Source organism: Symphalangus syndactylus, chromosome 14 (assembly GCF_028878055.3).
Source record: "Symphalangus syndactylus isolate Jambi chromosome 14, NHGRI_mSymSyn1-v2.1_pri, whole genome shotgun sequence".
In the NCBI taxonomy this organism is placed as follows: Eukaryota; Metazoa; Chordata; class Mammalia; order Primates; family Hylobatidae; genus Symphalangus; species Symphalangus syndactylus.
In genome coordinates, this window is record NC_072436.2 from 51439384 (window position 1) to 51464191 (window position 24808).

The window sequence follows — 24808 nt, forward strand, 5'->3', positions numbered from 1 at the left end:
GTGCTCAAGTGTATAATGATTCAGTCCAGTTTCCACCACTTCCATGTTTATTCTAAATCACCGAATAGCACTCTAGATTCTAAAAACTTAATGCCAGCTGCTTCTGATGTTGCTATATGTAGATCTTCATGGTGACTTAGCAGCTGTGCTATTTACATGTGTAGCTCCGGAAGTTTACATCCAGCTCCAATTCAGAGAACCACACAATTTTAGAGCTAGAAGCTTTGAGAAATTAAGTAACTTTTTGAACGCTAAGAAAATTAGTGACACAGATGGCACCAGCATCAAAGCCCCTGAACCTAGTTGAGTGTGCTTTTCTTTTTACATATTTCTTTCTTGTGTGTTGTGGCCCTATCTTCCAAACATCCTTAAAGAGTCCAGGAAAGCTGAGCACGGTGGCTCACGCCTGTAATCCCAGTACTTACGGAGGCCGAGGTGGGTGGATCACGAGGTCAGGAGATCAAGACCATCCTGGCTAACATGGTGCAACCCCGCCTCTACTAAAAACACAAAAAAGTTAGCTGGGCGTGGTGGTGGGTGCATGTAGTCCCAGCTAGTCGGGAGGCTGAGCAGGGAGAATGGCGTGAACCTGGGAGGCGTAGCTTGCAGTGAGCCGAGATTGCGCCACTGCACTCCAGCCTGGGCGACAGAGCAAGACTCCATCTCAAAAAAAAGAAAAAGGGTACAGGAAATCTGGGAGCACTGTGCACCTACCTAATGTTAAAAACAGAAGCTAAGGTAGAAGGGTGATACAATTTCTCTACCAGTGCTACAATAAACCAACAAAGCTGCCATTCTACTTCGCCTGTAATTCTTAAATAACTCTAAAGCTAAAAATGAAATAAACTATTAAAAATATAAAGCACGCAGCCATCATAGCAGAGTAAGTATAGCAGGACCTGTAACTTTTACTCAAAATATCTGAATCATATAACTGGGGCCCACTTCAAAGCCCGTGTTATTACAGGGGCTTTAATCGAACTCAGTCACCTGCTTGCAAAAGCTGATCAAACATGTCCACAGAGGCTTTGACTTTTCTGAGCTCGATTTGTTCCTTCAGGGCGGCTTCACTTACGTCTTTGATCTGAGGTTCAAAGTACTCAGGCATTAAACACTAGGAAAACAAGATGACTAAAGTTACTACAAACAGGTAAAGGTGAGGAAAGGATAACCGATTAGGACAAGATTTTTATCACCAACATACCAAAGTAAAACTTCACTGCTCCAATTCACGTTTCCTGCACCAGATACTATTGATCATTTTAACATGATTGTCTTCACAGGGAATGGAACTAAACCCTTCATCTCTAATGCTGTGCATCCTCTAAACATTTAATACTACCCAAGGTATGCTGATTTTACCTCATTCACTAACTTATTCAAATACTTTCTGAATGCCTACTACTTTACCCCCAGACATTAAGCTTGGCACTGGGGATACAGAGACGAAAGGCATTCTCTACCTTTGGGGTACTCACAATCTAATGGAGAAAGCAGATAACCAACAAATGATTATTCCACCACTGCCACTGTCTTAGTTCAGGATTTTAATATTTTGACTTACACAATCACACTGGCTTCCTCATCTATCTACAAGTTCTACTATGAAAACAAGAAGTGTGTGTTTCCCTCTGAGCTTTGGGAAGCAGAGAGATGTGGGGGCATGGGAGCAGTTTAGATATGATGAGTCTGAGATTAGTACTTCCACCAACAAACTCAGGAGGGCAGAGGCACATCTGTTTTGCTCACCACTATATGGACAAGCACTAAGCACAATACCCACCACACTGCATAAATCCTCACTCCAAAACTACAGAACAAAAAGGGAGCTGGAAATACAATGTGGAGTTCAAAGTAAAGGGATCTAGGCTAGATACACAAAAGAGTACCAAATGGATTATAAGGGTCACTGAAACAGAAGAGTATACACAATAAAAAGAGAAAATGAGCATAACAATCTAAGAAAGATACCGATGCTTAAGAAGTGGATTAAGGCCGGACACGGTGGCTCACACCTGTAATCCCAGGACTTTGGGAGGCCAAGGCAGGTGGATCACGAGGTCAGGAGTTCAAGACCAGCCTGGCCAAGATGGTAAACCCCGTCTGTAATAAAACTACAAAAATTAGCCAGGTGCGGTGGCAGGCACCTCTAATCCCAGCTACTCAGGAGGCTGAGGCAGGAGAATTGCTTGAACTTGGGCGGCAGAGGTTGCAGTGAGTCAAGATCGTGCCACTGCACTCCAGCCTGGGCAACAGAGTGAGACTCCATCTCAAACAAAAACAAACCAAAAAAGAAGCGGATCAAGGGCAAGCAGCAGTGGCTTACACCTGCAATCCCAGAGATTTCAGAGGCCGAGGAGGGTGTTTGCTTGAGCCCAGAAATTTGAGACCAGCCTGGGCAGTGCAGTGAGACAAGACCCTGTTCTCTACAAAAACTAAAAATTAAAAAAAATCCGCCAGGCATGGTGGCACACCCCTGTAGTCCAAGCTACTTGTGAGGCTGAGGCAAGAAGATCACTTGAGCCCAGGGGTTCCAGGCTGCAGTGAGCTATGATTGCACCACTGCACTCCAGCCTGGGTGACAGCATGATGCCCTGTTTCAAAAAAAAAAAAAAAGGGAAGAGAGGTAGTGAAGGAAACTTCAGTCATAGAATTAAAGATCTAAGAGCATGGTGTCACAAAAATCAAATGGGGAAAATATTAAGATGAAGAGCAAATAAATACAGAAAGAATTTTAAAGAGTTAGTCTTGTGATCAAAGCTAACTCCACACTTTAAAAGGCTTATCATCCAAATATCGAGGGTATTCCAATGGCTACTGAAATATTAGCCATGAAAGCCTGGTTTAATTTACATTTAGAATAGTATTATGTAAATAATGTAACTACCTCTCCTTACCGGTATATGAGGTTCAGCTATGTCCTTCTGAAAATATTTGGGGTACGAATGAATAATAAACTTGGCCACATTCTCTCCAGATTTCTTTGCCAGTGAAAATGAACGCTATATAAAGAAAAAGATTTAAATACATGTAATTTAAACTCAAGCAAGATTATAGTTACACTCTCAGCAAGAATTTCTCCCCCCTCACAAAAAAAAATGCAACAACACACAGAATCCCAATTAGAAATTATAGACTATCCCACATTTTCTACTGTGATATAATTTCAGTTAGCATCTTATACACAGCTTGAAATATACAAAAAGCAAGCCATTTAAACTGAGTGGGTCCCTCCAGTGTGAAAAAGCCCTAAGTATTAGAAACCAAAACCAAAAATCCTCTCCCCATTGACGATATGTACATGTTTTTGAAAAAAGTAGTAAAGGGTTCACAAGGTCTATCAATTTCTCAGCATTTGTAAACCTTTCCCAGGTTATTACAACTAAATTATTTATGTACTGTTGTATACAAACCAGCGAGATAAAATACTGGAAAATTATATGAAAATACTCACAGATTCCAAAGAGGATGCTGGTATAAGGTAAGGATCATCTTGAAACACATAAGGCACAGACAGCTGTGGTATCCTGTGGAAAAGACATAATACAATTTCTATATTTATTTTGAAGACAGCTTGCTGTAACTTTTAGCTCCTGAGCTCAAGGGATTCTCCTGCCTCAGCCTCCCAAGTAGCCTGGGCTACACGTGTGTGCCACCACAGCTGGCCATTTAACAAAATATTTGTAGAGAGGGTGCCGTGCTGTGTCACCCAAGCTGGTCTCAAACTCCTGGCCTCAAGCAGTTCTCTCACTTCTGTCTTACAAAGGGCTAGGATTATAGACGTGAGCCACTGCATCCAGCCCACAAGTCTTTTTAGCTAAACTTTTAAGAGGACCTTGTGAGTTTTGATAAACAAAAATTCCGTAAGTTGTAATTATGTATGTAACCTAAATGCGCAAATGTGTGTGGGCGTATATACATGTATACATAGAGAAGAAAGACAAAAGACAAACACCTGCACTGTACTCTCAGCTCTACAAGACTTGCCTTTAATTATGCAAAGCAAACGATGGCTTAAGCCTCCCTCTCCATGGCTGATTTTAATATTTAAGTTTGCTATCACTGGGGACTGTTTTAAACTCTAGGTAAGAATCATCTGAATTAACTAGTCCTAACAGCAGAATCCCAGAATAGGATTTCCTCCAAAGCAAGGTCACTATCCACCCACGCTCAACTTCACCAAGAGTCCCTCCTCCAAAGGGAAGATATCACCGTGCCCTCTCAGGAGTGAACAACAGAAGCTTCTCCCACGTCTTGTTACCCATTAAAATTGCTCCCTAAACCCGAGCATAATCAACTCTCCAATACCACCAGGGGCCCCACTGAGAAATGCCCCAGAATTGCCTTCTCTATACTCTTCTGTGTCTGAGTGCCTTACTTGGGCCTTTATTCCAAAGCAAAAACTTATCCTATATCCTTAACGCTGTTTTACTGACCTGGACTCCTCAGGGAGGGGGCGCGGAAGCTTCCCTGCAGCTCTCAAGGGAAAGCTGCTCATAGCTGGAACCTGGAGGCAGTATTTTATTTTGGACCTAGCTTTTTGCTACCCCTTTCAAAAACCCCTTTCCCTTGAGCCTCACCTTAGGAGCCCTGTTGTGAACTTCAGTTTTTATTTGAATTATACTAATGGAAAGCCAATGTTGAATTCTTAAGAGTGATATGATCCAGGGTCACTACAGCTGCTGAACTGAGAGCAGTGTGTAGGGAGGTGCAGTGGGAGATGACAGAGACTGCTGCAATTAATCCAGACTTGTAAGACGACAATAACCAAGGTGATTGGTAGTGATATCAGGCATCTAAAATTTTGATATTGTGCAGAAAAGAGTTAACAGACCTGAAACCACTATCCTTAGGAACGTCTGCTTCCAAGCCTGGCCCTTGGCTGCCATCTGGGAATCTGGATATCGGAAGGGTTCCCACCATTCCTAGAACTGCTAAGAATGGTTCACTGTGCCTAACCTGTTTGTACAACGTGTTTTGTGCCAAACACCTGCTTTCCTTCTGGGAGTGTGGAAACTTGGTATAATATATGCCAGCCAGTGGGTGGTCTACATGGCCAGCCTCCCCTAAAAACTCTGGGCACTGGGTCTCTAATGAGCTTTGGTAGACACTTTGCATGTGTTGTCACAAGTCACTGATGGAGGAATTAAGCATGTCCTGTGTTGAATCTTCTGGAGAGGTCTTTTGGAAGCTTGTGACTGATTTCTTCTGGTCTTTATCCAATGAGCCTTTTCTCTTTGCTGACTTTGCTTTGTATCTTCTTGCTGTCATATCTCTTAGCCTGGGAGTGGTCACGGAGACCTCACACACACATATCTTTTGAAGAGATAAACAAAGGCTTTGCTAATATGATTCCCAGGATTTTGGCCTGAGCAGCTGTAAGAATGGAGTTGCCATTAATGAGATGGCAAAGAAATACGTGAGGAATGTTTGGAGGGAAAGGGGTTTGGTTTTGGATATGTTAAGCTCTTTATCACACTCTGAAGTGGAAAGGTTTCCCATTCTCCACATAGCTGTCTTTTCTAAAATGTCTGCTTAGAATTCCTTTCCCCCCATCCTGGCTAACACAGTGAAACTCCGTCTCTACGAAAAATACAAAAATTAGCTAGGCGTGGTTGGGGGCGCCTGTAGTTCCCAGCTACTCAGGAGGCTGAGGCAGGAGAATGGCGTGAACACAGGAGGCGGAGCTTGCAGTGAGCTGAGATCGCGCCACTGCACTCCAGCCTGGGTGACAGAGGGAGACTCCGTCTCTATATATAAAAAAAAAAAAAAAAAAAAAAGAATTCCTTTCCCAGTCTCAGTGATATAACCCCTTCTCAGTGCTACCTCAGTCTTCCCCTCTAGAACTACACAATAACTGTGTCTAATTCTATATCCAGCACAGTGCTTGATAAGCATCATAAGGGCACAAAATATTGTTGCTGAAATGAATGGATAAACAAATAACTCTTGGATTTTAAGGGCCAGATAAGTCACAATTCTACACATAATTTCTATAACTTCTTTGATTTGAAGGTGGCCCTGGGCCATTCTCATTGAAATGCTGAGAATATCTCAGAGGTCCATTTCTATGTTTACATTTCAGGTGCCTATTTATGGATAAGTGAGCTACTGAAAATCTCAATGCTTTGCAAGTAGGGAGATGTAGTAAAGTCCTTTTTCAGAAACTGGTAGAGTACACCAGTGCACATTAGACCCAACACTATCTTTGGTAGCTCCATCTTTATTTTATGTTATATTTAATTTTATTTTTGTGGCGAGGGGGGAAAGGATCTCACTCTGTGGAGTACGGTGGTGCGATCCTGGCTCACCGCAACCTCCACCTCCACCTCCCAGGATCAAGTGAGCCTCACCTCAGCCTCCCAAGTAGCTGGGATTACAGGTGCATACTACCATGCTCAGCTAATTTTTGTGTTTTTTGCAGAGACAGGGTTTCACCATGTTGCCCAGACTGATCTCAAAGTCTGGAGCTCACAGAATCCACCCGCCTTGACCTCCCAAACTGCTGGGATTACAGGCATGAGCCACTATGCCCGGCCTAGTAGTTCCATTATTAGATGTAGTTTAATATCTACAATATAAGAACAATTCTGCGTACTTGTAATAATCGACTTAAGGAGGATCAATATTCATACAGATACTGTGGCAGAAAGAAAGACTTAATTATTTTAGACTTTTCCCCACAGATGAAATTAAAAGTTTTCGGTTAATAAGAAATACAACCAAGCAGAAAGTTCCATTTCTGATGCATTTACCAAAGTTTCAGTGTATCTACCAGACTACAAACTCTATTCTTGAGTTGCCAACAAAAACAAATTTCATGTCAATGAAATCAACAATACAGTAGTAGCAGTAACAAAATACAATGTACCAAGCATTTCCTTTGTCTCAGACTCTGTGCTAAATCTTATGTATACTTAATTCATTTGTTAATAATTCCCACTGCAACCTTGAGGTTTGGTGCTATAATTAACCCCCAATTTATAAGTCAGGAAACAGAAGTATCAAGAGGTAAAGTAACTTGCCTAAGATCATAAAGCTAGTTGCTTGGCTATTAAAACAAACCAGTAGGCTCCAGGACCCAGATTATTAATCATTACATGATTGTCTGCATGACAGGTACATTATTTCTCCAAGTTGGTACACTACAGCCAAATCATCCCCTAAGAACATACATTTCAACAAGCCCTTCCAGGGATTAAAGATCACTGGTATGGTAGAAAAACACTGCATTTCGAGATAAAAGGCGTGGAATTAAGCCTTTAATTAAGGTTTTAACATCCTAACCAGCCACTGGCCACTTTCAAAACCTTAGCTTCCTCATTTGCTACATGAAGGGATTTGATAATTTTATCTAAAAAAATTTTTTTTTTTTTTTTTGAGACAGAGTCTCACTAACTCACCCACGCTGGAGTGCAGTGGCAGGACCTTGGGTCATTGCAACCTCTGCCTCCCGGGTTCAAGAGATTCTCTTGCCTCAGCCTCCTGAATAGGTAGCACTACAGGTACCACCATGCCTCATAATTTTGGTTTTTGTTGTTTTGGTAGAGACGAGGTTTCACCATGTTCACCAGGCTGGTCTCGAACTCCTGACCTCAAGCAATCCGCCTCCCTCGGTCTCCCAAAGTGATGGGATTAGTGACAGGATTACAGATGTGAGTCACTGCGCCCAGCCAATAATTTTATTCTTTAAAAAAAAAAAAAAAAAAAATGGCCAGGCACCATGGCTCACGCCTGTAATCCCAGCACTTTGGGAGGCCAAGATGGGTGGATCACGAGGTCAGGAGATCAAGACCATCCTGGCGAACACCGCGAAGCCCCGTCTCTACTAAAAATACAAAATAGCCAGGTGTGGTGGCGGGCGCCTGTAGTCCCAGCTACTCTGGAGGCTGAGACAGGAGAATGGCGTGAACCTGGGAGGCAGAGCTTGCAGTGAGCCGAGATTGTGCCACTGCACTTCAGCCTGGGTGACAAAGCAAGACTCCACCTCAAAAAAAAAAAAAAAAAAAAAAAATGTTTGGCGCAGTGGCTCACAACTGTAATCCCAGCACTTTGGGAGGCCAAGGTGGGCGGATCACCTGAGATCAGGAGTTCGAGACCAGCCTGACCAACATGGAGAAACCCCGTCTCTACTAAAAGTACAATATTAGTTGGGCGTGGTGGCACATGCCTGTAATCCCAGCTACTTGGGAGGCTGAGGCAGAAATGCTTGAATCCAGGAGGCGGAGGTTGCGGTGAGCCGAGATAGCACCATTGCACTGCAGCCTAGGCAACAAGAGCGAAACTCTGTCTCAAACAAAACAAAACAAAACAAACAAACAAAAAACAGATGGGGGTCTTGCTACGTCGCCCAAGCTGGTTTTGAACTCCTGACGTCACGTCAAGTGATCTTCCTACTTTGGCCTCCAAAAGTGTTGGGATTACCTTCATGAGCCACCTGGCTCAGCTGGATTAGACAATTTTAAAGAAACTTTCTAGATCCACAACAGTTTACTTCTGAGTAATGACGAGGTATAAGTATTAAATGTGTTATTAGCCGAGTTAAAAAGTGTGTTATTAGCCAAGTTTTAGGTTTAAAAAAAAAAAAAACCAAAATCCTACTTACCCTGTTTACTGTGGATGCAAGTGCCTGAAGAACGGCTACTTTATCCCTAAGAAAAGGAACCACAAGTTAATCCTCATCAGAGCTCTTCATAGCCACAAACTGAACAAGTGATTCTACTCTCAGTGTACTGGCCAATAACAAACTGCAGATCTCATCTGAAGCTGGTTCTTATGTCACAAGGTCACTAGAATAAATTAGAAATTAAGAAAACTGCCGGTTCTTTCCCCTAGTTGGTACATGTTCCTCTCTTTGCCTGTCCTCTCTGGCCTGGTGCATAATGCCATAACCCAGGGCTAGTGATTTCCATCCCGCCCTCATAAAACTATCTGGCCTACTTCCTCTATGCACTTTCCTATGGATTCTTACTGCAGTTTTCGGGACTACTGTTGCCTTTACTATCGTAATTGGTAGCTCTTGATTCAGTTATAGGAGAATAAACCACAGGCTTCACTCTGGACCTATTGCATCAAAGCCTCCCAAGATCCATGGAGGACTGTCACACACACTCTTACTGAATTCCCAGATAATTCTGATGCAACCTCCTAGTTTAGAACCTCTCAACCATACATAACCTTATGGTAAGAATTGCAGGCCAGCTGTCCACTGCACCTGAGTAGAGACCTTCACTGAACTATTAGAAAAGGCTTCACCGGAATAAATGACAGACAAGATAATTTGATCTCAAATATATTTTTGCTCCTATGTTAGATTTAATGTTGTTTCCTTTCCAAAAGGGAATTATACCAAGAGCATTTTTCTAAATAAAGTTTAACATAACATTCTTAAGACTATAAGTCATCTGAGGAAAACAAAAGTACAGGAAATTTTATATTTCGTCAAAACTAATTCCCTGATGCATATAATATTCACTAAATTTTCTATCCACGTTTAGAAGTCACATTTATGTAATTTCAGCAAGTGTGATAACGACACATTCTCACATCTCTCAGCATTCCTTCAGCAGATCTTTTATTGCCCTATTTAAGTCCTACCTAGTTAACATACTTTCCTAACATATTGAACAAATGGCAGTGAAAAAATGATGACATTCAGATTACTCACTAATTCTCTTTCTTAAAACAGTTACTTTAAAAAGTTATCACACATTATCTTAAAAAAAAACCTAGAACATTACACGTTAACCTAAAGTGTCTAGTGTCATCTTGTGACCCCTCTCCATGATGAATTTGGTATTTGTATTTCCAGAACTTTTAAAGGTATTTTTACACATAAACATCTCCCTAAAAAACGTATACACACTGTCATTCTGCATGTGTCTACATAAGTTTGACTGCACTATCCACGTTATTAAATATAGAGTTAATTAATTCCTTTCAATGTAAAAAGTTACTGTATGATAACCTTTTAAAATTATCCATTCACTTTTCAATGGGCATTCAGGCTGTTTCAACCTGTTACTATTCCCAAGTAATAAAGAACAGTCTTGTCCATGTATATATGCAAATGTTCCTCCAAAGTGGCTAACCAGTAAGGTACGCACATTTCTGATTCTGATTCTGCCAAATTTCCCTCCAAAGACTTGTTCCAATTTACTGTCCCATAAACAAACGTATTTCTTCAAATCTTCTCTGCCAATATGGTAAGTTTTAATTTGCACTTCTTTTATGATCCCAGTTACCTATGCATTGACATAACTGGGCTCCCTGGCCTCCCTAAAATAATCACACAATTCAGATTAATAAAGTTTTTTAAAAAGGCTTTTTAAATGAACCCGAGTCTTTTTTTTTTTTTTTTTTTTTTTTTTTTGAGATGGAGTCTTGCTCTGTCGCCCAGGGCAGGCTGGAGTGCAGTGACGCGATCTCGGCTCACTGCAAGCTCCGCCTCCCGGGTTCACGCCATTCTCCTGCCTCAGCCTCCAGAGTAGCTGGGACTACAGGCGTCCCCCCACCACACCCGGATGGTCTCGATCTCCTGACCTCATGATCCGCCTGTCTCGGCCTCCCAAAGTGCTGGGATTACAGGCGTAGGCGTAAGCCACCGTGTCTGGCAAACCTGAGTCTTTAGGTCACATAATTTTAAGACCTAGCTTTTTGAGGGGCCATTAAATGCATTCAATAGTACTACACTGTAACAAGCACTTTTGCGAAGTTTTAGTTCCTGCATATTCAACAAATGTTGAATAAATGAGATGAGGCAATTTGTTCAAGGATATATCCAGTGAAAAAAAAAGCTAAATTTTGCTGTCCACACCATTTACTTTATTTTACCCCATTAGAGATCATAAAGACAGTAACTGTCTGTTCTTCCAACCATATGAGAGAACTTCCTTAAAAAAAATTATTCTAATGATGATGTTCATGTATAACCATGTATTATTAACCACGTAAATAGTAACCCACACTAATTCAAAATCTCTTTCAATTGTTCTTTTAAGTAAATCTCATTGCTCATTCACTCACTATTCTCCACCTTTCTATTTTTTGTCCTTTAAACTCCTAGCTTCTCCCCGCTCAGCTACTCTCTTCAAGAATGCTCTCCTATTGCTCTTCGTGTCACTGTCTCCTTACCTAACCCTTATACTTCTCTCATAGTAAGAACTCAACCATTTGCTGAATGAACATGATAGAATACTTACCAAGTTTTCTTTCTTGGAATTACTACTTCTTCAATCCCTAATGTAAAAAATAAAACATGAATCAGTTTCCTAGTACTACAATGGAATCCAACGTGTTGATATAAAAATAGAATTCAATATATTTTAAAATATACCTGTTATATCAGTTCCTTCAACCTTTGAGAGGGTTGCACTACCAGAATAAAATCTGCAAAAAAACCAAAGCCTTAAAGCTAATAGTCATTAATGAAGTACCCAGCTCACCTCCACCTATGTGTACTTTGAGCCCAAATTTTCCAATTATCACGGATTAAACTGGATAACTCATGTCAATGAATGCTGAGAAGGCAGTCTGTACAGCATGTTCAATATCATTAACGAATGGATACAGGATATGGACAAGACTATCAAAACTTTTTTTTTTTTTTTTAGAGACAGGGTCTTGCTCCATTGCCCAGCCTTTAGTGCAGTGGTGCAATTATAGCTCACTGAACCCTTGAACTCCTGGGCTCAAGCGACCCTCCTGCTTCAGCCTCCTGAGTAACTAGGACTACAGGCATATGCCACCATGCCCGGCTAGTCAAAATTTTTGGAAGCAAGCAATCTCATTACATAAATGGCAGAGGGGGAGGAAAGTTTTTAATAGCACTTGAACAATCTGGTTTGAAATGCAAGAACTTTCAACTTCAGGAACCCAAAACACTATGACATTAAAAAGAACAATTCAGTGAGCTCTTGCTTCTATACAGATACTGCCCTGATCAGAAAGGACTACCTCACTTAAAGCAATTACAACATAGGGAAGATCACCCATGGCTTCTCATTCCACTTCTTTCAACAATCAAGAACGTACCGAATACATAAGGCCTGATTTAGACTTGGAATTGCTGATATTTTCTATATTCAGAGGTTCAATATGAAATCCTTTTTAAACCAAAATATAGAATCATTGGCCCATGACTGAGTTTTTAAGTGTTCTGTTTAAGTGTTCTGATCACACTAAAAACACAGTCAACACACCACACAGATAATGTGCACGGTTAGTATTATCTTGTGTTTCCCCTTACTAAATGGCATCAGTAACATTCAGAAAATTGTCAAGATGTGATTGCATAGAAAGATACTTCCTCCAGTAGTATCTGGTTTCAGGTATCATTTTAAAACAAGAATACCCCTCTATGTTAAGGACATTTCAGAAAGAGATCAACTCTTTCAAGTCGCACTATTTGTTTCTCATGACCTTAAAACAGAGATCACAGTTATTTTAAGAACGGATGCTGAGGGAGAGATTCTACTTCAGGCAAACAAAATGAGTAGAAAAATGCTAATGATGGCTACCAGGAAACGGAGGACTGGCATTGAATGGCAGCACAAAGGTTTCTGCAGTATCAGATGGAGTGGTTTCTGTTTCTTGAGGGGAACTAAGGGAGAGTACATATAAAAAACATATTGTAAATTACATATCCCACTTCTACCTCACAAACTTTTCGGATGGTTATTACCAACTCCAGTCTGCAGACGAGGAAATCTGTCTACTATCATCCAATTAAGTGAATGGCAAACACTAAAAATAAAATTAGGCTTTTAGCAAGTTTCCACTACAAATTACTGCCTCTCATATTCCCACAATGCCACTGGTTGTACTGAGTGAAAAAAAAAAAAATTACACAAATAGGTCATACATGTTTCAAGCTATAACTATCACAGATCAAAAGGGCATGGTCACATCTTTCAGACTTTTCTGCTTTTATGAAAACCTGATAACTTCTTTAGCCAAAGTCCCCACGGTGGCGACCAGAGACTGCCTTTTATTTGGGAAGATCTTGTACGGTCTCCTCGCTCCTCCTGATTGGGTTAAAATGAGTAATGGCGGATAATTTTTAATTTGGTGTAGTGTTGCTAATAGCCACACTCACTGGAACGCAAGCTTCACGAGAGCAGGGTCCTAGCTTTGCGGATGGTGTTAACTACAGAATATTGCAAGCAACCAATAAGTATTTCTCTAACGAATAAATGCGTTGCGAACCCTATTTCAAAGGGCCACCTCCCCGTACCTGGTCTTAAGGGCACGCGGCCGTAAGGGCGAGCATGAGCAAACCACTTCTTCGTGCCTACTTCCACCGCCAGCTGAGAAACATAGGACTAAGGTGACTCCGCGGTCTTCTTCGCGGATACCCGAAGCGTCTCTTACCTGTAGCTGCGTGCCTGTTCACACAGACGCGCCCACCGACCCGTCAGCGGCTGGCCAAGCCTGCTGCGGAGCCGCAGCCAGCGAACAGCAGCTACAGCCGCCATCTTTGACTTCTCCGCAGAGCATGTTGGGAAAGCGTTCCTAGACCTTCAGGAAGGTGGGGCGAAGTGGGCGGGGAGCAGGGAACAGCTCCGCTATTGGCTGAAGCGGAAGAAGACGGAAGCAATCATAAAATGGGAGGTTGCAAGCTCATGGTTTGAAAGACTTTGTCACGGAAGCTAAAAGGTCTATACACCCGATTTCCCTCGGAGGAATTTTCCTAAATAATTATTTTGATGTCTTATATATCTTTGTTTTCAAAACAAAAGAGCGAGCAGAGAGTCGTAAAACTATTTGTTCCCCCCCCCCGTGCAGAAGTGATCTCATCCACGTAAACGTCGTTCCTGCGACCGCTTCCGCGCGCAAGCGCACTTTGAATCGCGTGGTGACTTCCGGCTTGAGGGTGAATGAAGAATAGTCAGGTGGTGAGTGGAACGTCTCTCTGGGTGTCGGAATTGAAAACGGACCTGGAGGATGTTGATCTCCAAGAACATGCCCTGGCGGCGGCTGCAGGGCATTTCCTTCGGGATGTATTCGGCTGAAGAGCTCAAGTAAGGAGTTGGTCGGGTAGCGTGCCCAGCCTGGCTCTTGACTTCGGCGCCCTAAACTACGATTCCCAGAAGCCCTTGCGCCCAGTCTATCGTCTGAGTCCATGCTTGTGTGGCGCTTGTCCTGCTGGGAGCCGTAGTTCTGGGAACGTTCCTGGGCCGGCGTGGACTGCCTAGATAAGACTCCGGTGGGGTTGGGGGAAAGAGTTTGCGCTTGGGGTGAGGGAATATAAGGGTGGGGAGGGTCCTGGTCTGCAGCGTTATCATCTGCCAGTCTCCTTGTTTTTTTTTTTTTTTTTTTTTTTTTTTTTTTGAGATGGAGTCTTGCTCTGTCACCCAGGCTGGAGTGCAGTGGCGCGATCTCCGCTCACTGCAAGCTCCGCCTCCCGGGTTCACGCCATTCTCCTGCCTCAGCCTCTCCCAGTAGCTGGGACTACAGGCGCCCGCCACCACGCCCGGCTAATTTTTTGTATTTTTGGTAGAGACGGGGTTTCACCGTGGTCTCGATCTCCTGACCTCGTGATCCGCCCGCCTCGGCCTCCCAAAGTGCTGGGATTACAAGCGTGAGCCACCGCGCCCGGCCGTCTCCTTGTTAACTAACAAGCATTTGTGGAATTAACCATAATGTACCCGACATGGTTAATTAGGCACGTAGTAAGTTTCCTCTTGTTTGTAAAATGATTGTCCTTCAAGTGTCAGTTCAGGCTTTAACTTCTCTTTGCTAGGACCCCACTATATTCTGGGTCTGGTTGTTAAACCAAGGGAACTCTCTTTAGTCTTCATTTTGATCAAGGTAGCATTTGACATTCTCCAATGCACTCTCTTGAAACTTTCCTTTCTTCCAGAACCTTATTTGTCTTCAAGTTCTCCTATTTTTATGACAAATACTTCTACCTCCCTCTCTTCCTCTATCGATCTATAACCCCACAAACATTTATTGAGCATCCAGTTTTTTCCAGGCACCAAGCTAGGCGTTAATGACACATTGGTGAGCAAGGTCTGTACCTCGTTTTACTCCTTAAATGTTGATGTTCTTCAAGATTCTATTCTGGTAATGTTTTCTTCATGGTAAATATTGCCCCTAGACGATCTCACCACTTTCTTTTTTTTTTTTTTTTGAGACGGAGTCTCGCTCTGTCGCCCAGGCTGGAGTGCAGTGGCGCGATGTCGGCTCACTGCAACTCTGCCTCCCGGGTTCACGCCATTCTCCTGCCTCAGCCTCCGGAGTAGCTGGGACTACAGGCGCCTGCCACCACACCCGGCTAATTTTTTGTATTTTTTTAGTAGAGACGGGGTTTCACCGTGGTCTCGATCTCCTGACCTCGTGATCCACCCGCCTCGGCCTCCCAAAGTGCTGGGATTACAGGCGTGAGCCACTGCGCCCGGCCGATCTCACCACTTTCATGATTTATAGTCTCAAATTTAAATCCCCAGCGCAAATTTATTTCCCTGATTTTCAGACCCATTTGTTCAGCTGTCTGTACATCTTTAATTGAATTTTACACAGAGATCTTAAATGCATATCAAAAACTCAACATGGCCAGGCACGGTGGCTCACGCCTGTAATCCCAGCACTTTGGGAGGCCGAGGCCGGCGGATCACGAGGTCGGGAGGTCGAGACTATCCCTGGCCAACATGGTGAAACCTCGTTTCTACTAAAAATACAAAAATTAGCTGGGCGTGGTAGCGGGCACCTGTAGTCCCAGCTACTCGGGAGGCTGAGGCAGGAGAATGGCGTGAACCCAGGAGGCGCAGCTTGCAGTGAGCCGAGATCGCGCCACTGCACTCCAGCCTGGGTGACAGAGCGAGATTCTGTCTCAAAAAAAAAAAAAAAACAAAAAACCAGCCTGGGTAACATGGCAAAATCCTGTCTCTACAAAAACATATTAATCGAAAAATTGGTTGGGCATAGTGGCACATGTCTGTGGTCCCAGCTGCTCCGGAGGCTGAGGTGGGAGGATCACTGGAGCCCAGGAGTTCGAGGCTGCAGTGAGTTGAGGTTGCACCACTGCACTCTAGCCTGGGCAACAGGAGTGAGACCTTGTTTAAAAAAAAAGAATAATGCTGCCTGTGAAGCAGTCAGTGTATAGTAGATGCTTAACTCCTTTTTATAAAGTTTATCAATGTACTTAGTGCAAGTTTTGTTCTAAATCTGTTTTTAAGAAGTTACCACTCATTCATTTAGCACATATGTATTTTATGACTTATTCATTTAGCACATATGTATTTATTAACTATTGGGTACCAACTCTGCACTTAGTGTTGGGGTGCGCTAGTGAGAAGGACAGACAGAGATTGTGCCCTCCAGAGCTATCAAACAGGCATTAAATAATCATGTAACTATAGTTTTGTGTTGGAAAGGAAACATCAGAGAGGTTGGTAACCTTAACTTTCCTCTTGGTCTTTTTTATCCCCTTAGGAAATTAAGTGTTAAATCCATTACGAACCCTCGGTACCTGGACAGCCTGGGGAACCCATCGGCAAACGGCCTGTACGATTTAGCTTTGGGCCCTGCAGATTCCAAAGAGGTGTGCTCCACCTGCGTGCAGGACTTCAGCAACTGTTCTGGGCACCTGGGCCACATTGAGCTCCCACTCACGGTGTATAACCCTCTCCTCTTCGATGTAAGTGCTGCCTTAGTTGTGTGGGTCTCAGGCTGCTGGTGGGATTTGTGAGTGCTGCCTCTCTCCCACAAGAGTGGTCTAAGGAGGTTAAGCCCCAGGCACTCCAATGAAAGCATTCTGTAGAATGAGATTTTGAAGCTTTGAGCCAAATACAATAACTTCAACTTACCCTGTGGCCCTAAATAGATGAATATCAGTTTGATTCCAGTTGAGTAGAGCCACAGCCTGATTCTGTTTGCGTGGAGGGTCGGGGAGAGTTCAGATTCATCCGCTACACCTTTTGTTTCAGGGTCTTTGTGCTCTTCAGAAATCTCAGTGGCACCTGCCTGGTAATAGGACTTCAGTATTCTCAGGGTCTCCCTGAGCCCTTCAGGTGTCTCTATAGGCACTTATGTGGTGGCAGGAGAAGCAAAGCCCCAGAAAGCCCAGCAGTGAGGTCAGAATGAAGCTCCTGTCTAGAGTCATGCTGGTACATTTTCAGCTTTTTATTTCAGCTAACCTCACCTCCAGGATTTTTTTTTTAAGCTACACATATATTGGTATACATGGACATGATTTTTGTCTGTTAATCATGTTAAAGAGAAGTGTCTTTTTTTTTTTTTTTTTTTTTTTAAGACAGTGTCTCATTCCGTCTCCCAGGCTGGAGTGCAGTGGCTCGATCTTGGCTCACTGTAACCTCTGCCTCCTGGATTCAAGTGATTCTTGTGCCTCAACCTCCCGAGTAGCTGGGATTACAGGCACGTGCCATCATGCCCAGCTAATTTTTGTATTTTTACAAAAATTACAAGAGGCAGGTTCACCGTGTTGACCAGGCTGGTCTCAAACTCCTGGCCTCAAGTGACTGTCCTCAAGTGATCCGCCCACCTTGGCCTCCCAAAATGCTAGGATTATGGGCGTGAGCCACTGCACCTGGCTGAGAAGTCTCTTAATTAAATCTTGGAATAAAATAAAGATATTTCTCTACCTCAGGTTGTACACCCAAAGTAAATTTCAAATCTAAATGGATTAAAATAAAACCTTAAAAGAAAATAGAGGGGAATATTTATCTGGTTCTTAAGATAACAAAGGCCTTTCTAAGCATGTAGGCTGAAGTAGAGTTTTTAAAGGACTAGACTGACTACATAAAGAAACTTGTGAGGATACTGAAAATCACCATGACTACTGTGTCTCTTTCTAATATCCTGTTTGTTTTTATTCCCTCTCTTCAGAAGCTGTACCTGCTGCTTCGGGGCTCTTGTTTAAACTGCCACATGCTGACTTGTCCCCGGGCCGTGATTCACCTCTTACTCTGCCAGCTGAGGGTTCTGGAAGTCGGGGCCCTACAAGCAGTCTACGAGCTTGAGAGAATTCTGAACAGGGTAGGTGGGTAGCGGTGGGCACAGGAATCAGGAAAGGCAAAGTGGTGGGAACAAGAGATGCTTGTATGTTGTCGTAGTTACCATGCCCACAGTCACTAGCACGGTTGATCTTTGTGTCTTATAACTGGATACCAACAGCTGAGTGTGAAAACAGGAAGCCGGAAGAATAATAAAAGGAATGTTCATAGAAACAATAGTGAAATACCATTTAATCAATTTATGAGCTTTTTCTGATTTTCTGGACCAAGGATTCAATGAAGGTTTATTCAATCAAAAGACATTGCTTTTGATTGTTACATCTCTTTGATCTGTCTTAGAGTAGAACATTGTAATGTAGAAAATTGTTTTTCATGATACTGACTTTTTTGGAGACTCAAGGCCAGTTGTCTTATAGCATTTCTTACATTTTAGATTGTCTGATTATTTCCTGTAATTAGATTCACATTTCGGCAAGAATACAACCTACATGATACAGGGTACTTTGTACTGCATCGTTTTAGGAGGCATATGATGTCAGGTTGTTCACTTATTGGTAATGCTTACTTTGTTTACTTCTTGTATTTGGTTTTTTTGGTCTTTTTTTGTATTAACACATAATATTTACACATATTTTATGGGGTACATAGTGATGGTGTGATACAGAGAGTGTATAGTGATCAGATCAGGATAATTAGCATATCTGTCCTCTCAAACATTTATCATTTCTTTGTGTTGCGAACATGCAATATTCTCCTTCTAGCTGTTTGAAACTATATTATTGTTAGCTATGGTCATCCTATAATGGTGTAGAACACTAGAATTTATTCCTCCTGTCTAATTGTAATTTTATCTCCTTTAACAAATCTCTTCCTGTTCCCCTCTTTTCCCTACCCTTCTCAGCCTCTAGTATTCTCTATTCTGCTTTTACTTCTATGAGATCAACTTTTTTTTTGGCTTCCACATATGAGTAAGAATGTGCAGTGTTTAACTTTCTGTTCCTGGCTTATTTCACCTAATGTCCTCCAGTTCCATCTATGTTGTTGCAGATGACAGGATTTCATGCTTTATTATAGCCAAATAGTATTCCATTGTGTATATATATACCACATTTGCTTTATCCCTTTATCTATTGTTGGACATCTAGGTTGGTTCCATATCTTGGCTATAGTGAAGAGTGCTGCAATAACCATGGGGGTGCAGGTATCTCTTTGATATACCAATTTCTTTTCCTTTGGATAAATGCCTAATAGTGGGATGCTGGATCATATGGTAGTTCTATTTGTAGTTATTTGAGGAACCTTCATATGTTTCCCATAGTGGCTATTCTAGTTTACATTCCCACCGACAGTGTATAAGAGTTCCCTTTTCTCCACATCCTCCCCAGCATTTGTTTTTTTTTTTGTCTTTTGGGGATAGCCATCCTAATGGGATGAGATGAAACCTTATTGTGGTTTTGATTTGTATTTTCTCAATGACTAGTGATGTTGCACATTTTTTCATATATTTGTTGGCCATTTGTATGTGTTTTGAGAAATGTTTGTTCAGATCATTTGCCCATTTTTTAATCAAATTGTTTGGGATTTTTGCTGTTGAGATGTTTGAGTTCCTTATATATTCTGGATATTAAGCCTCTGTCTCCAAGATGAATAGTTTGCAAATATTTTCTCCTATTCCGTAGGTTGTCTTTTCACTCTGTTGACTGACTACTTTGCTGTGCAGAAGCTTTTTAGTTTGATACAGTCTCATTTGTTTATTTTGGCTTTTGTTGCCGTGCTTTGAGGTCTGATTCATAAAATATTTTTCCAGACCCAATTTTGAGTTGATTTTTATAAAGGGGAGGGGTGGAGATCTAGTTTCATTCTTCTGCATATGGATATTTAGTTTTCCCAGCATCATTTATTAAAGGCACTGTCCTTTTCCCCAGTCTATGTTCTTGGCACCTTTTGCAAAAATCAGTTGGCTGTAGATATGTAGATTAATTTTTGGGTTCTCTGTTTTCATTGGCCTATGTTTCTGTTTTCATGCCAATACCCTACTGTTTTGGTTACTACAGCTTTGTAGTATATTTTGAATTCTGGTAGTGTGATGCCTCCAGCTTTGTTCTTTTTACTCAAGATTGCTTTGGCTGTTCAGTGTCTTTTGTGGTTCCATACAAATGTTACAATTTTTTTTTTCTGTTTCTGCAAAGAATGTCATTGGTATTTTGATAGGGATTGTACTGAATCTGTAAATTGCTTTGGGTAGTGTAGTAATTTTAACAATATTAATTATTCTGATCTATAAGTATGGGATGTTTTTCCATTTGTATCCTCTCCAGTTTCTTTCGTCAGTGTTTTGCAGTTTTCCAAGTCTTTCATATCCTTGGTTAAATTTATTCCTAGGTATTTTTTTGGTAGCTATTATAAATGGGATTGCTTTCTTGATTTCGTTTTCAGCTAATTCATTGTTTGTGTGTAGAAATGCTACTGATTTTTTTGATCCTGCAACTTTACTGAATTTGTTTATGAGTTCTAAGAGGTTTTTATTAGAGTCTAGGTTTTTCTATTTATAAGATTATGTCGGCTGGGTGTGGTGGCTCACGCCTGTAATCCCAGCACTTTGGGAGGCCGAGGCGGGCGGATCACAAGGTCAGGAGATCAAGACCATCCTGGCTAACACGATGAAACCCCATCTCTATTAAAAATACAAAAAAATTATCCAGGCATGGTGGCAGGTGCCTGTAATGCCACCTACTCAGGAGGCTGAGGCAGGAGAATGGCGTGAACCCAGGAGGCGGACCTTGCAGTGAACCAAGATCACGCCACTGCACTCCAGCCTGGGCAACAGGGCAAGACTCCATCTCAAAAAAACAAAAAATAAATATGTAATCTGTAAACAGGGACATTTTTACATCCTTCTTTTCAGTTTGGATGCCTTTTCTTTCTCTTGCCTAATTTCTCTGGTTGGTTACTTTTGCATAAAGTGGGGATGACAGATCTCTATTGTAAAGAGAGATTTTTTTCATAGTTAATATTTACATGAGAATTTCTGGTGCTATTAAAAATACCTTATTTAAAATTTCATTTTGTTTGTTGATATGTAAAAATGTTATTGATTATTTATGAAGCAACGTGGCAAAATTATCTCATCAATTCTGATTGTTTATCTGTAGGTATTTTTAGATTTTCAATACAATCCTATCTGCAAATACTGGCCTTTTTGTTCCTTTCCAAGCCTTATATGTTTTCTTTTGATGGCTAGGATCTACATTACTGTGTTGAAGTGGTAGTGGGTATCTTTGTCTTATTTCTTGTCACATAGAAAAGTTGTTCCCCTTTCCTGTTCTCCTCCCTCTTCTTGGATACTTCAGTCCTGAAGACATTAGGTGAGCGGAGCAAGCTGGGATTCCACAAAGAGACATGGCCTAGTATGTGGTGTCTGAGCCCCAGCAGAGTGAGCAAAGCTTTGTGGGAAGGGTGTCCCTGCACAGGGACTCAGCCAGAGCAGAGTGAGAGGGGATCCCTGCACGTGTGGGCAGCCCTGTGCAGAATACCAGAGCTCAAATAGGGTACGAAGGATGTTCATTTGGAGATAAAGGCACAGCTTAGAGTGTGAGAGCCCAAATCAGGTGAGAGGGTGTCTGTGCAGGGTGGCCCAGCATGGGGTGTATGAGCCCAAATATGATAAGGAGGGGTCCACAAGGAAGGTGGGCTCATGTGGAGCTTGAGCCCAATTTGGGTGAGGGCTCCACACAGCGGAGGGGATGACGGCGGCAGTGGTGGGAGAGTGGATACATACGGAGGGAGAGAGACATTGATGAATAAGTACTTAATTGATTGAATATGTACTTAAGGATAGTGGGGGCCAGGTTTTAACTATCAGAAAAGAGAGTTACAAATATATGAAAGAGAGAAGACAGAATTAATCCTGTATTGTTAAAATGAAATTAAAAGTTCTGGTATAAAGTGTGTGTGTACACATGTATTTTCCCCTGGCCCTGTCCCTGAAAGGGCTCAGAGGAGTGATAGTAATAGGCACACTTAGCACCCCTTTCTTGTTTTCTAAATACTATTCTCCACTGAAAAAGCTTCTTGGAGAAATGGCTGATCTAGAGCTGGGACAGAGAAAGTACAAGACCAGCCTGGAATGTCACAGGCCAGAAAGGAAGTATGTGCTCAAAGAACGATGGGACATGTCCACAGGGCACAAAAGCCTGTGTAAAGGGCCCACTCTGGCCAAATCTAGGACAGTTTGAGCATCATAATAAATGATGATACTAAGTGATTATAACCCATTGAATGAAGTAGGAATCCATGAACCTACTTTTATGTTGATATAAATGAAAGAATGAATTGAGTGACTGAAAGTTTAAGTAATAGGCTACTTAGGCACTTTCAAAGTACCCTCCCTCCCATACACACACATAATCTTTTTTAATTACGAAGGTCAGAGGGAGAATAACTTTACCTCCCATGGAGAAGAATCCTTGCCTGGCAGTCACCCCCTTACTCAAGTGATCAAAGTGAAACCTACCTGATGGGACTGACTGAAATCATGCACCCCCTTATAGGATGCAGTGAGAAGAACACAACAGTGCTTCTGGATATTCCTGCCAAAGATGCGTTAGCCGAATCTGATAATGAGGAAACATCAGACATGCCCACAATTGAGGGATATTCTATAAAACTTGCCTTTAATCTTCAAAACTGTTAATGACTAAAGACTAAGGAACTATTCTAAACAAAGGAGACTAAAAAGTGTAACAGGTGGCTCTAAACTGGATACTTTTGCTATAAAGGACATTAGTATTGTTATTTTGAGACAGAGTCTGGCCCTGTCATCCAGGCTAGAGTACAGTGGCACTATCTCGGCTCTCTGCAACCTCTGCCTCCGGGGTTCAAGTGATCTCCCACCTCAGCCTCACGAGTAGCTGGAACTACACCCAGCTAATTTTTGTATTTTTTTAGTCGAGACGGGGTTTTGCCGTATTGGCCGGGCTGGTCTTGAACTCCTGACCTCAAGCGATCCACCTGGCTCGGCCTCCCGGAGTCCTGGGATTACAGGTATGAGCCATCACTCCCAGCCTGTAAAGGATATTACTAAAGGAGTTGGCAGAATTTGAATGGTGTTTGAGGATTAGAAGGTAATAATTTATCAATGCTAAGTGACCATTTTTTGATGATTGTATCATGGTCGTATTTGTGAGTGTCCATGTTTATAGAAAATGTTCACCAAAGTATTTGGAGTTGATGGTATATCAGATCAGCAGTGTACTGTCAAATGGTTCAAGAAAGATAGATTTCTGGAAATACTTGGAATTTTTGTATAAATTTGAGATGGTTTCAAAATATAAATAAATTGTACCCTTAAAATAGTGAACCCTTTCAACATTTCACTATAAAGTATGGTGTTTACTGAGCTTTTAATCAGATTAAGGAAGCTCCTTTGTATTCCTATTTTGCTGTGGTTGCTAAACACTAAATTTTATCAAATACCTTTTCAATATATACTGAAATTTTCAGATAATTTGGCTCCTTTTAAACCAGCTAATATGGTGAATGACTCCATTCCTTTCCTAATGTTAAACTAACCTGGGATTCCTGGGATAAACCCAAATTGTTTATGATATATTACCTTTTTAATATGTTGTTGGATTTGATTTCTTAATATTTTACTTGGGATTTTTGCCTCTGTAATCATGAGTGAGATTGGTTTACATTTCCTTTCTCCTATTGTCTTTTTGGGTTTGGGTATCTAGATTATGTCAGCCTCATAAAATAAGTAAGATAATTCTTTCTTTGTTTTCGAGAGAGAGTCTCACTGTGTTGCCCAAGCTGGAGTGCAGCGGCGCAATCTTGGCTCGCTGCAGCCTCCGCCTCCCGGGTTCAAGTGATTCTGGTGCCTCGGCCTCCCAAGTAGCTGGGATTATGGGCGTATGCTACCACGCCCAGCTAATTTTTGTATTTTTAGTAGAGACACTGTTTCAACATGTTGGCCAGGCTGGTCTTGAACTCCTGGCCTCAAGTGATCCACCCACCTTGGCCTCCCAAAGTGCTGGGATTACAGGCATGAGCCACTGTGCCTAGCCAAGTTAGATAATTCTCTCTTTAAAACACCCTGGAGGAGATTGAAGACATAGTATGCCAGCAGGGCAGTGCCACACATTTCTCTTCAGCAGGTGTCCTCACAGGGACTAGTTGTCTTTGGCTCCCCACATGACAGACGACTGCTCAAACGCAAAGGAACGAGATCACATCAGCGGCTATGGGAGTCACCCTGGCCTAGAAGCCCCATCTCCCAGAAAGGAATCAATATCGTTTCTAACAGTTCCACGGGCTGTGCTTCCAGGGACCCTAGGATATGCCCAGCTAGGACCCAGGGAAGCTCAGAGCTGTAGTCTCTCCAGTCCAGATATAGCCTGGACTAACCAATTGGGGTCATTTTTACCATCAGTAGTGTTGCCTAATAACACAACTGACATTTCTACTTTTATTTATTTATTTGTATTTATTTATTTTTTGAGACGGAGTCTTGCTCTGTTGCCCAGGCTGGAGTGCAGTGGCGCAATCTTGGCTCACTGCAACCTCTGCCTCCCATGCTCAAGCGATTCTCCTGCCTCAGCCTCCTTGAGTAGCTGGGACTACAGGCAAACGCCACCATGCCCGGCTAATTTTTTGTATTTTTAGTAGAGATGGGGTTTCACCATGTTGGCCAGGCTGGTCTTCAACTCCTGACCTCAGGTGATCCGCCTGCCTTGGCCTCCCAAAGTGCTGGGATTACAGGTGTGAGCCACCGTGCCTGGCCTATTTCTACTTTTATTACATTTCCGAGGGAACAGAGCTAAAAAGTT

The 24808-nt window shown here is 42.1% G+C and overlaps 2 protein-coding genes across 8 annotated transcripts in view; one reads left to right on the forward strand and one right to left on the reverse strand.

Annotated features, from left to right (window-relative positions):
- Positions 1-13480, reverse strand: part of LOC129462965 (small ribosomal subunit protein mS39-like) — a 31520-nt gene extending 18040 nt beyond the window's left edge. For all 3 annotated transcript variants that reach the window (XM_063617623.1, XM_063617624.1, XM_063617622.1), the window contains exons 1-7: positions 13372-13480; positions 11336-11388; positions 11202-11238; positions 8606-8651; positions 3455-3527; positions 2898-3002; positions 991-1114 (exon numbers count right to left, since the gene is read on the reverse strand). In XM_063617623.1, coding sequence (XP_063473693.1) covers positions 991-1108 — 118 coding nt within the window. In that variant the 5' untranslated portion in view covers positions 1109-1114; positions 2898-3002; positions 3455-3527; ... (2 more) ...; positions 11336-11388; positions 13372-13480. The remainder of the gene's footprint in view (positions 1-990; positions 1115-2897; positions 3003-3454; positions 3528-8605; positions 8652-11201; positions 11239-11335; positions 11389-13371) is intronic.
- A 310-nt stretch (positions 13481-13790) lies between these two features.
- Positions 13791-24808, forward strand: part of LOC129461615 (DNA-directed RNA polymerase I subunit RPA1) — an 84576-nt gene continuing 73558 nt past the window's right edge. For 2 of the 5 annotated variants that reach the window (XM_055240791.2, XM_063617609.1), the window contains exons 1-3: positions 13791-14021; positions 16438-16642; positions 17851-18000. In XM_055240791.2, coding sequence (XP_055096766.1) covers positions 13945-14021; positions 16438-16642; positions 17851-18000 — 432 coding nt within the window. In that variant the 5' untranslated portion in view covers positions 13791-13944. The remainder of the gene's footprint in view (positions 14022-16437; positions 16643-17850; positions 18001-24808) is intronic. The other 3 variants (XM_055240792.2, XM_055240793.2, XM_055240795.2) reach the window with 2 other exon arrangements.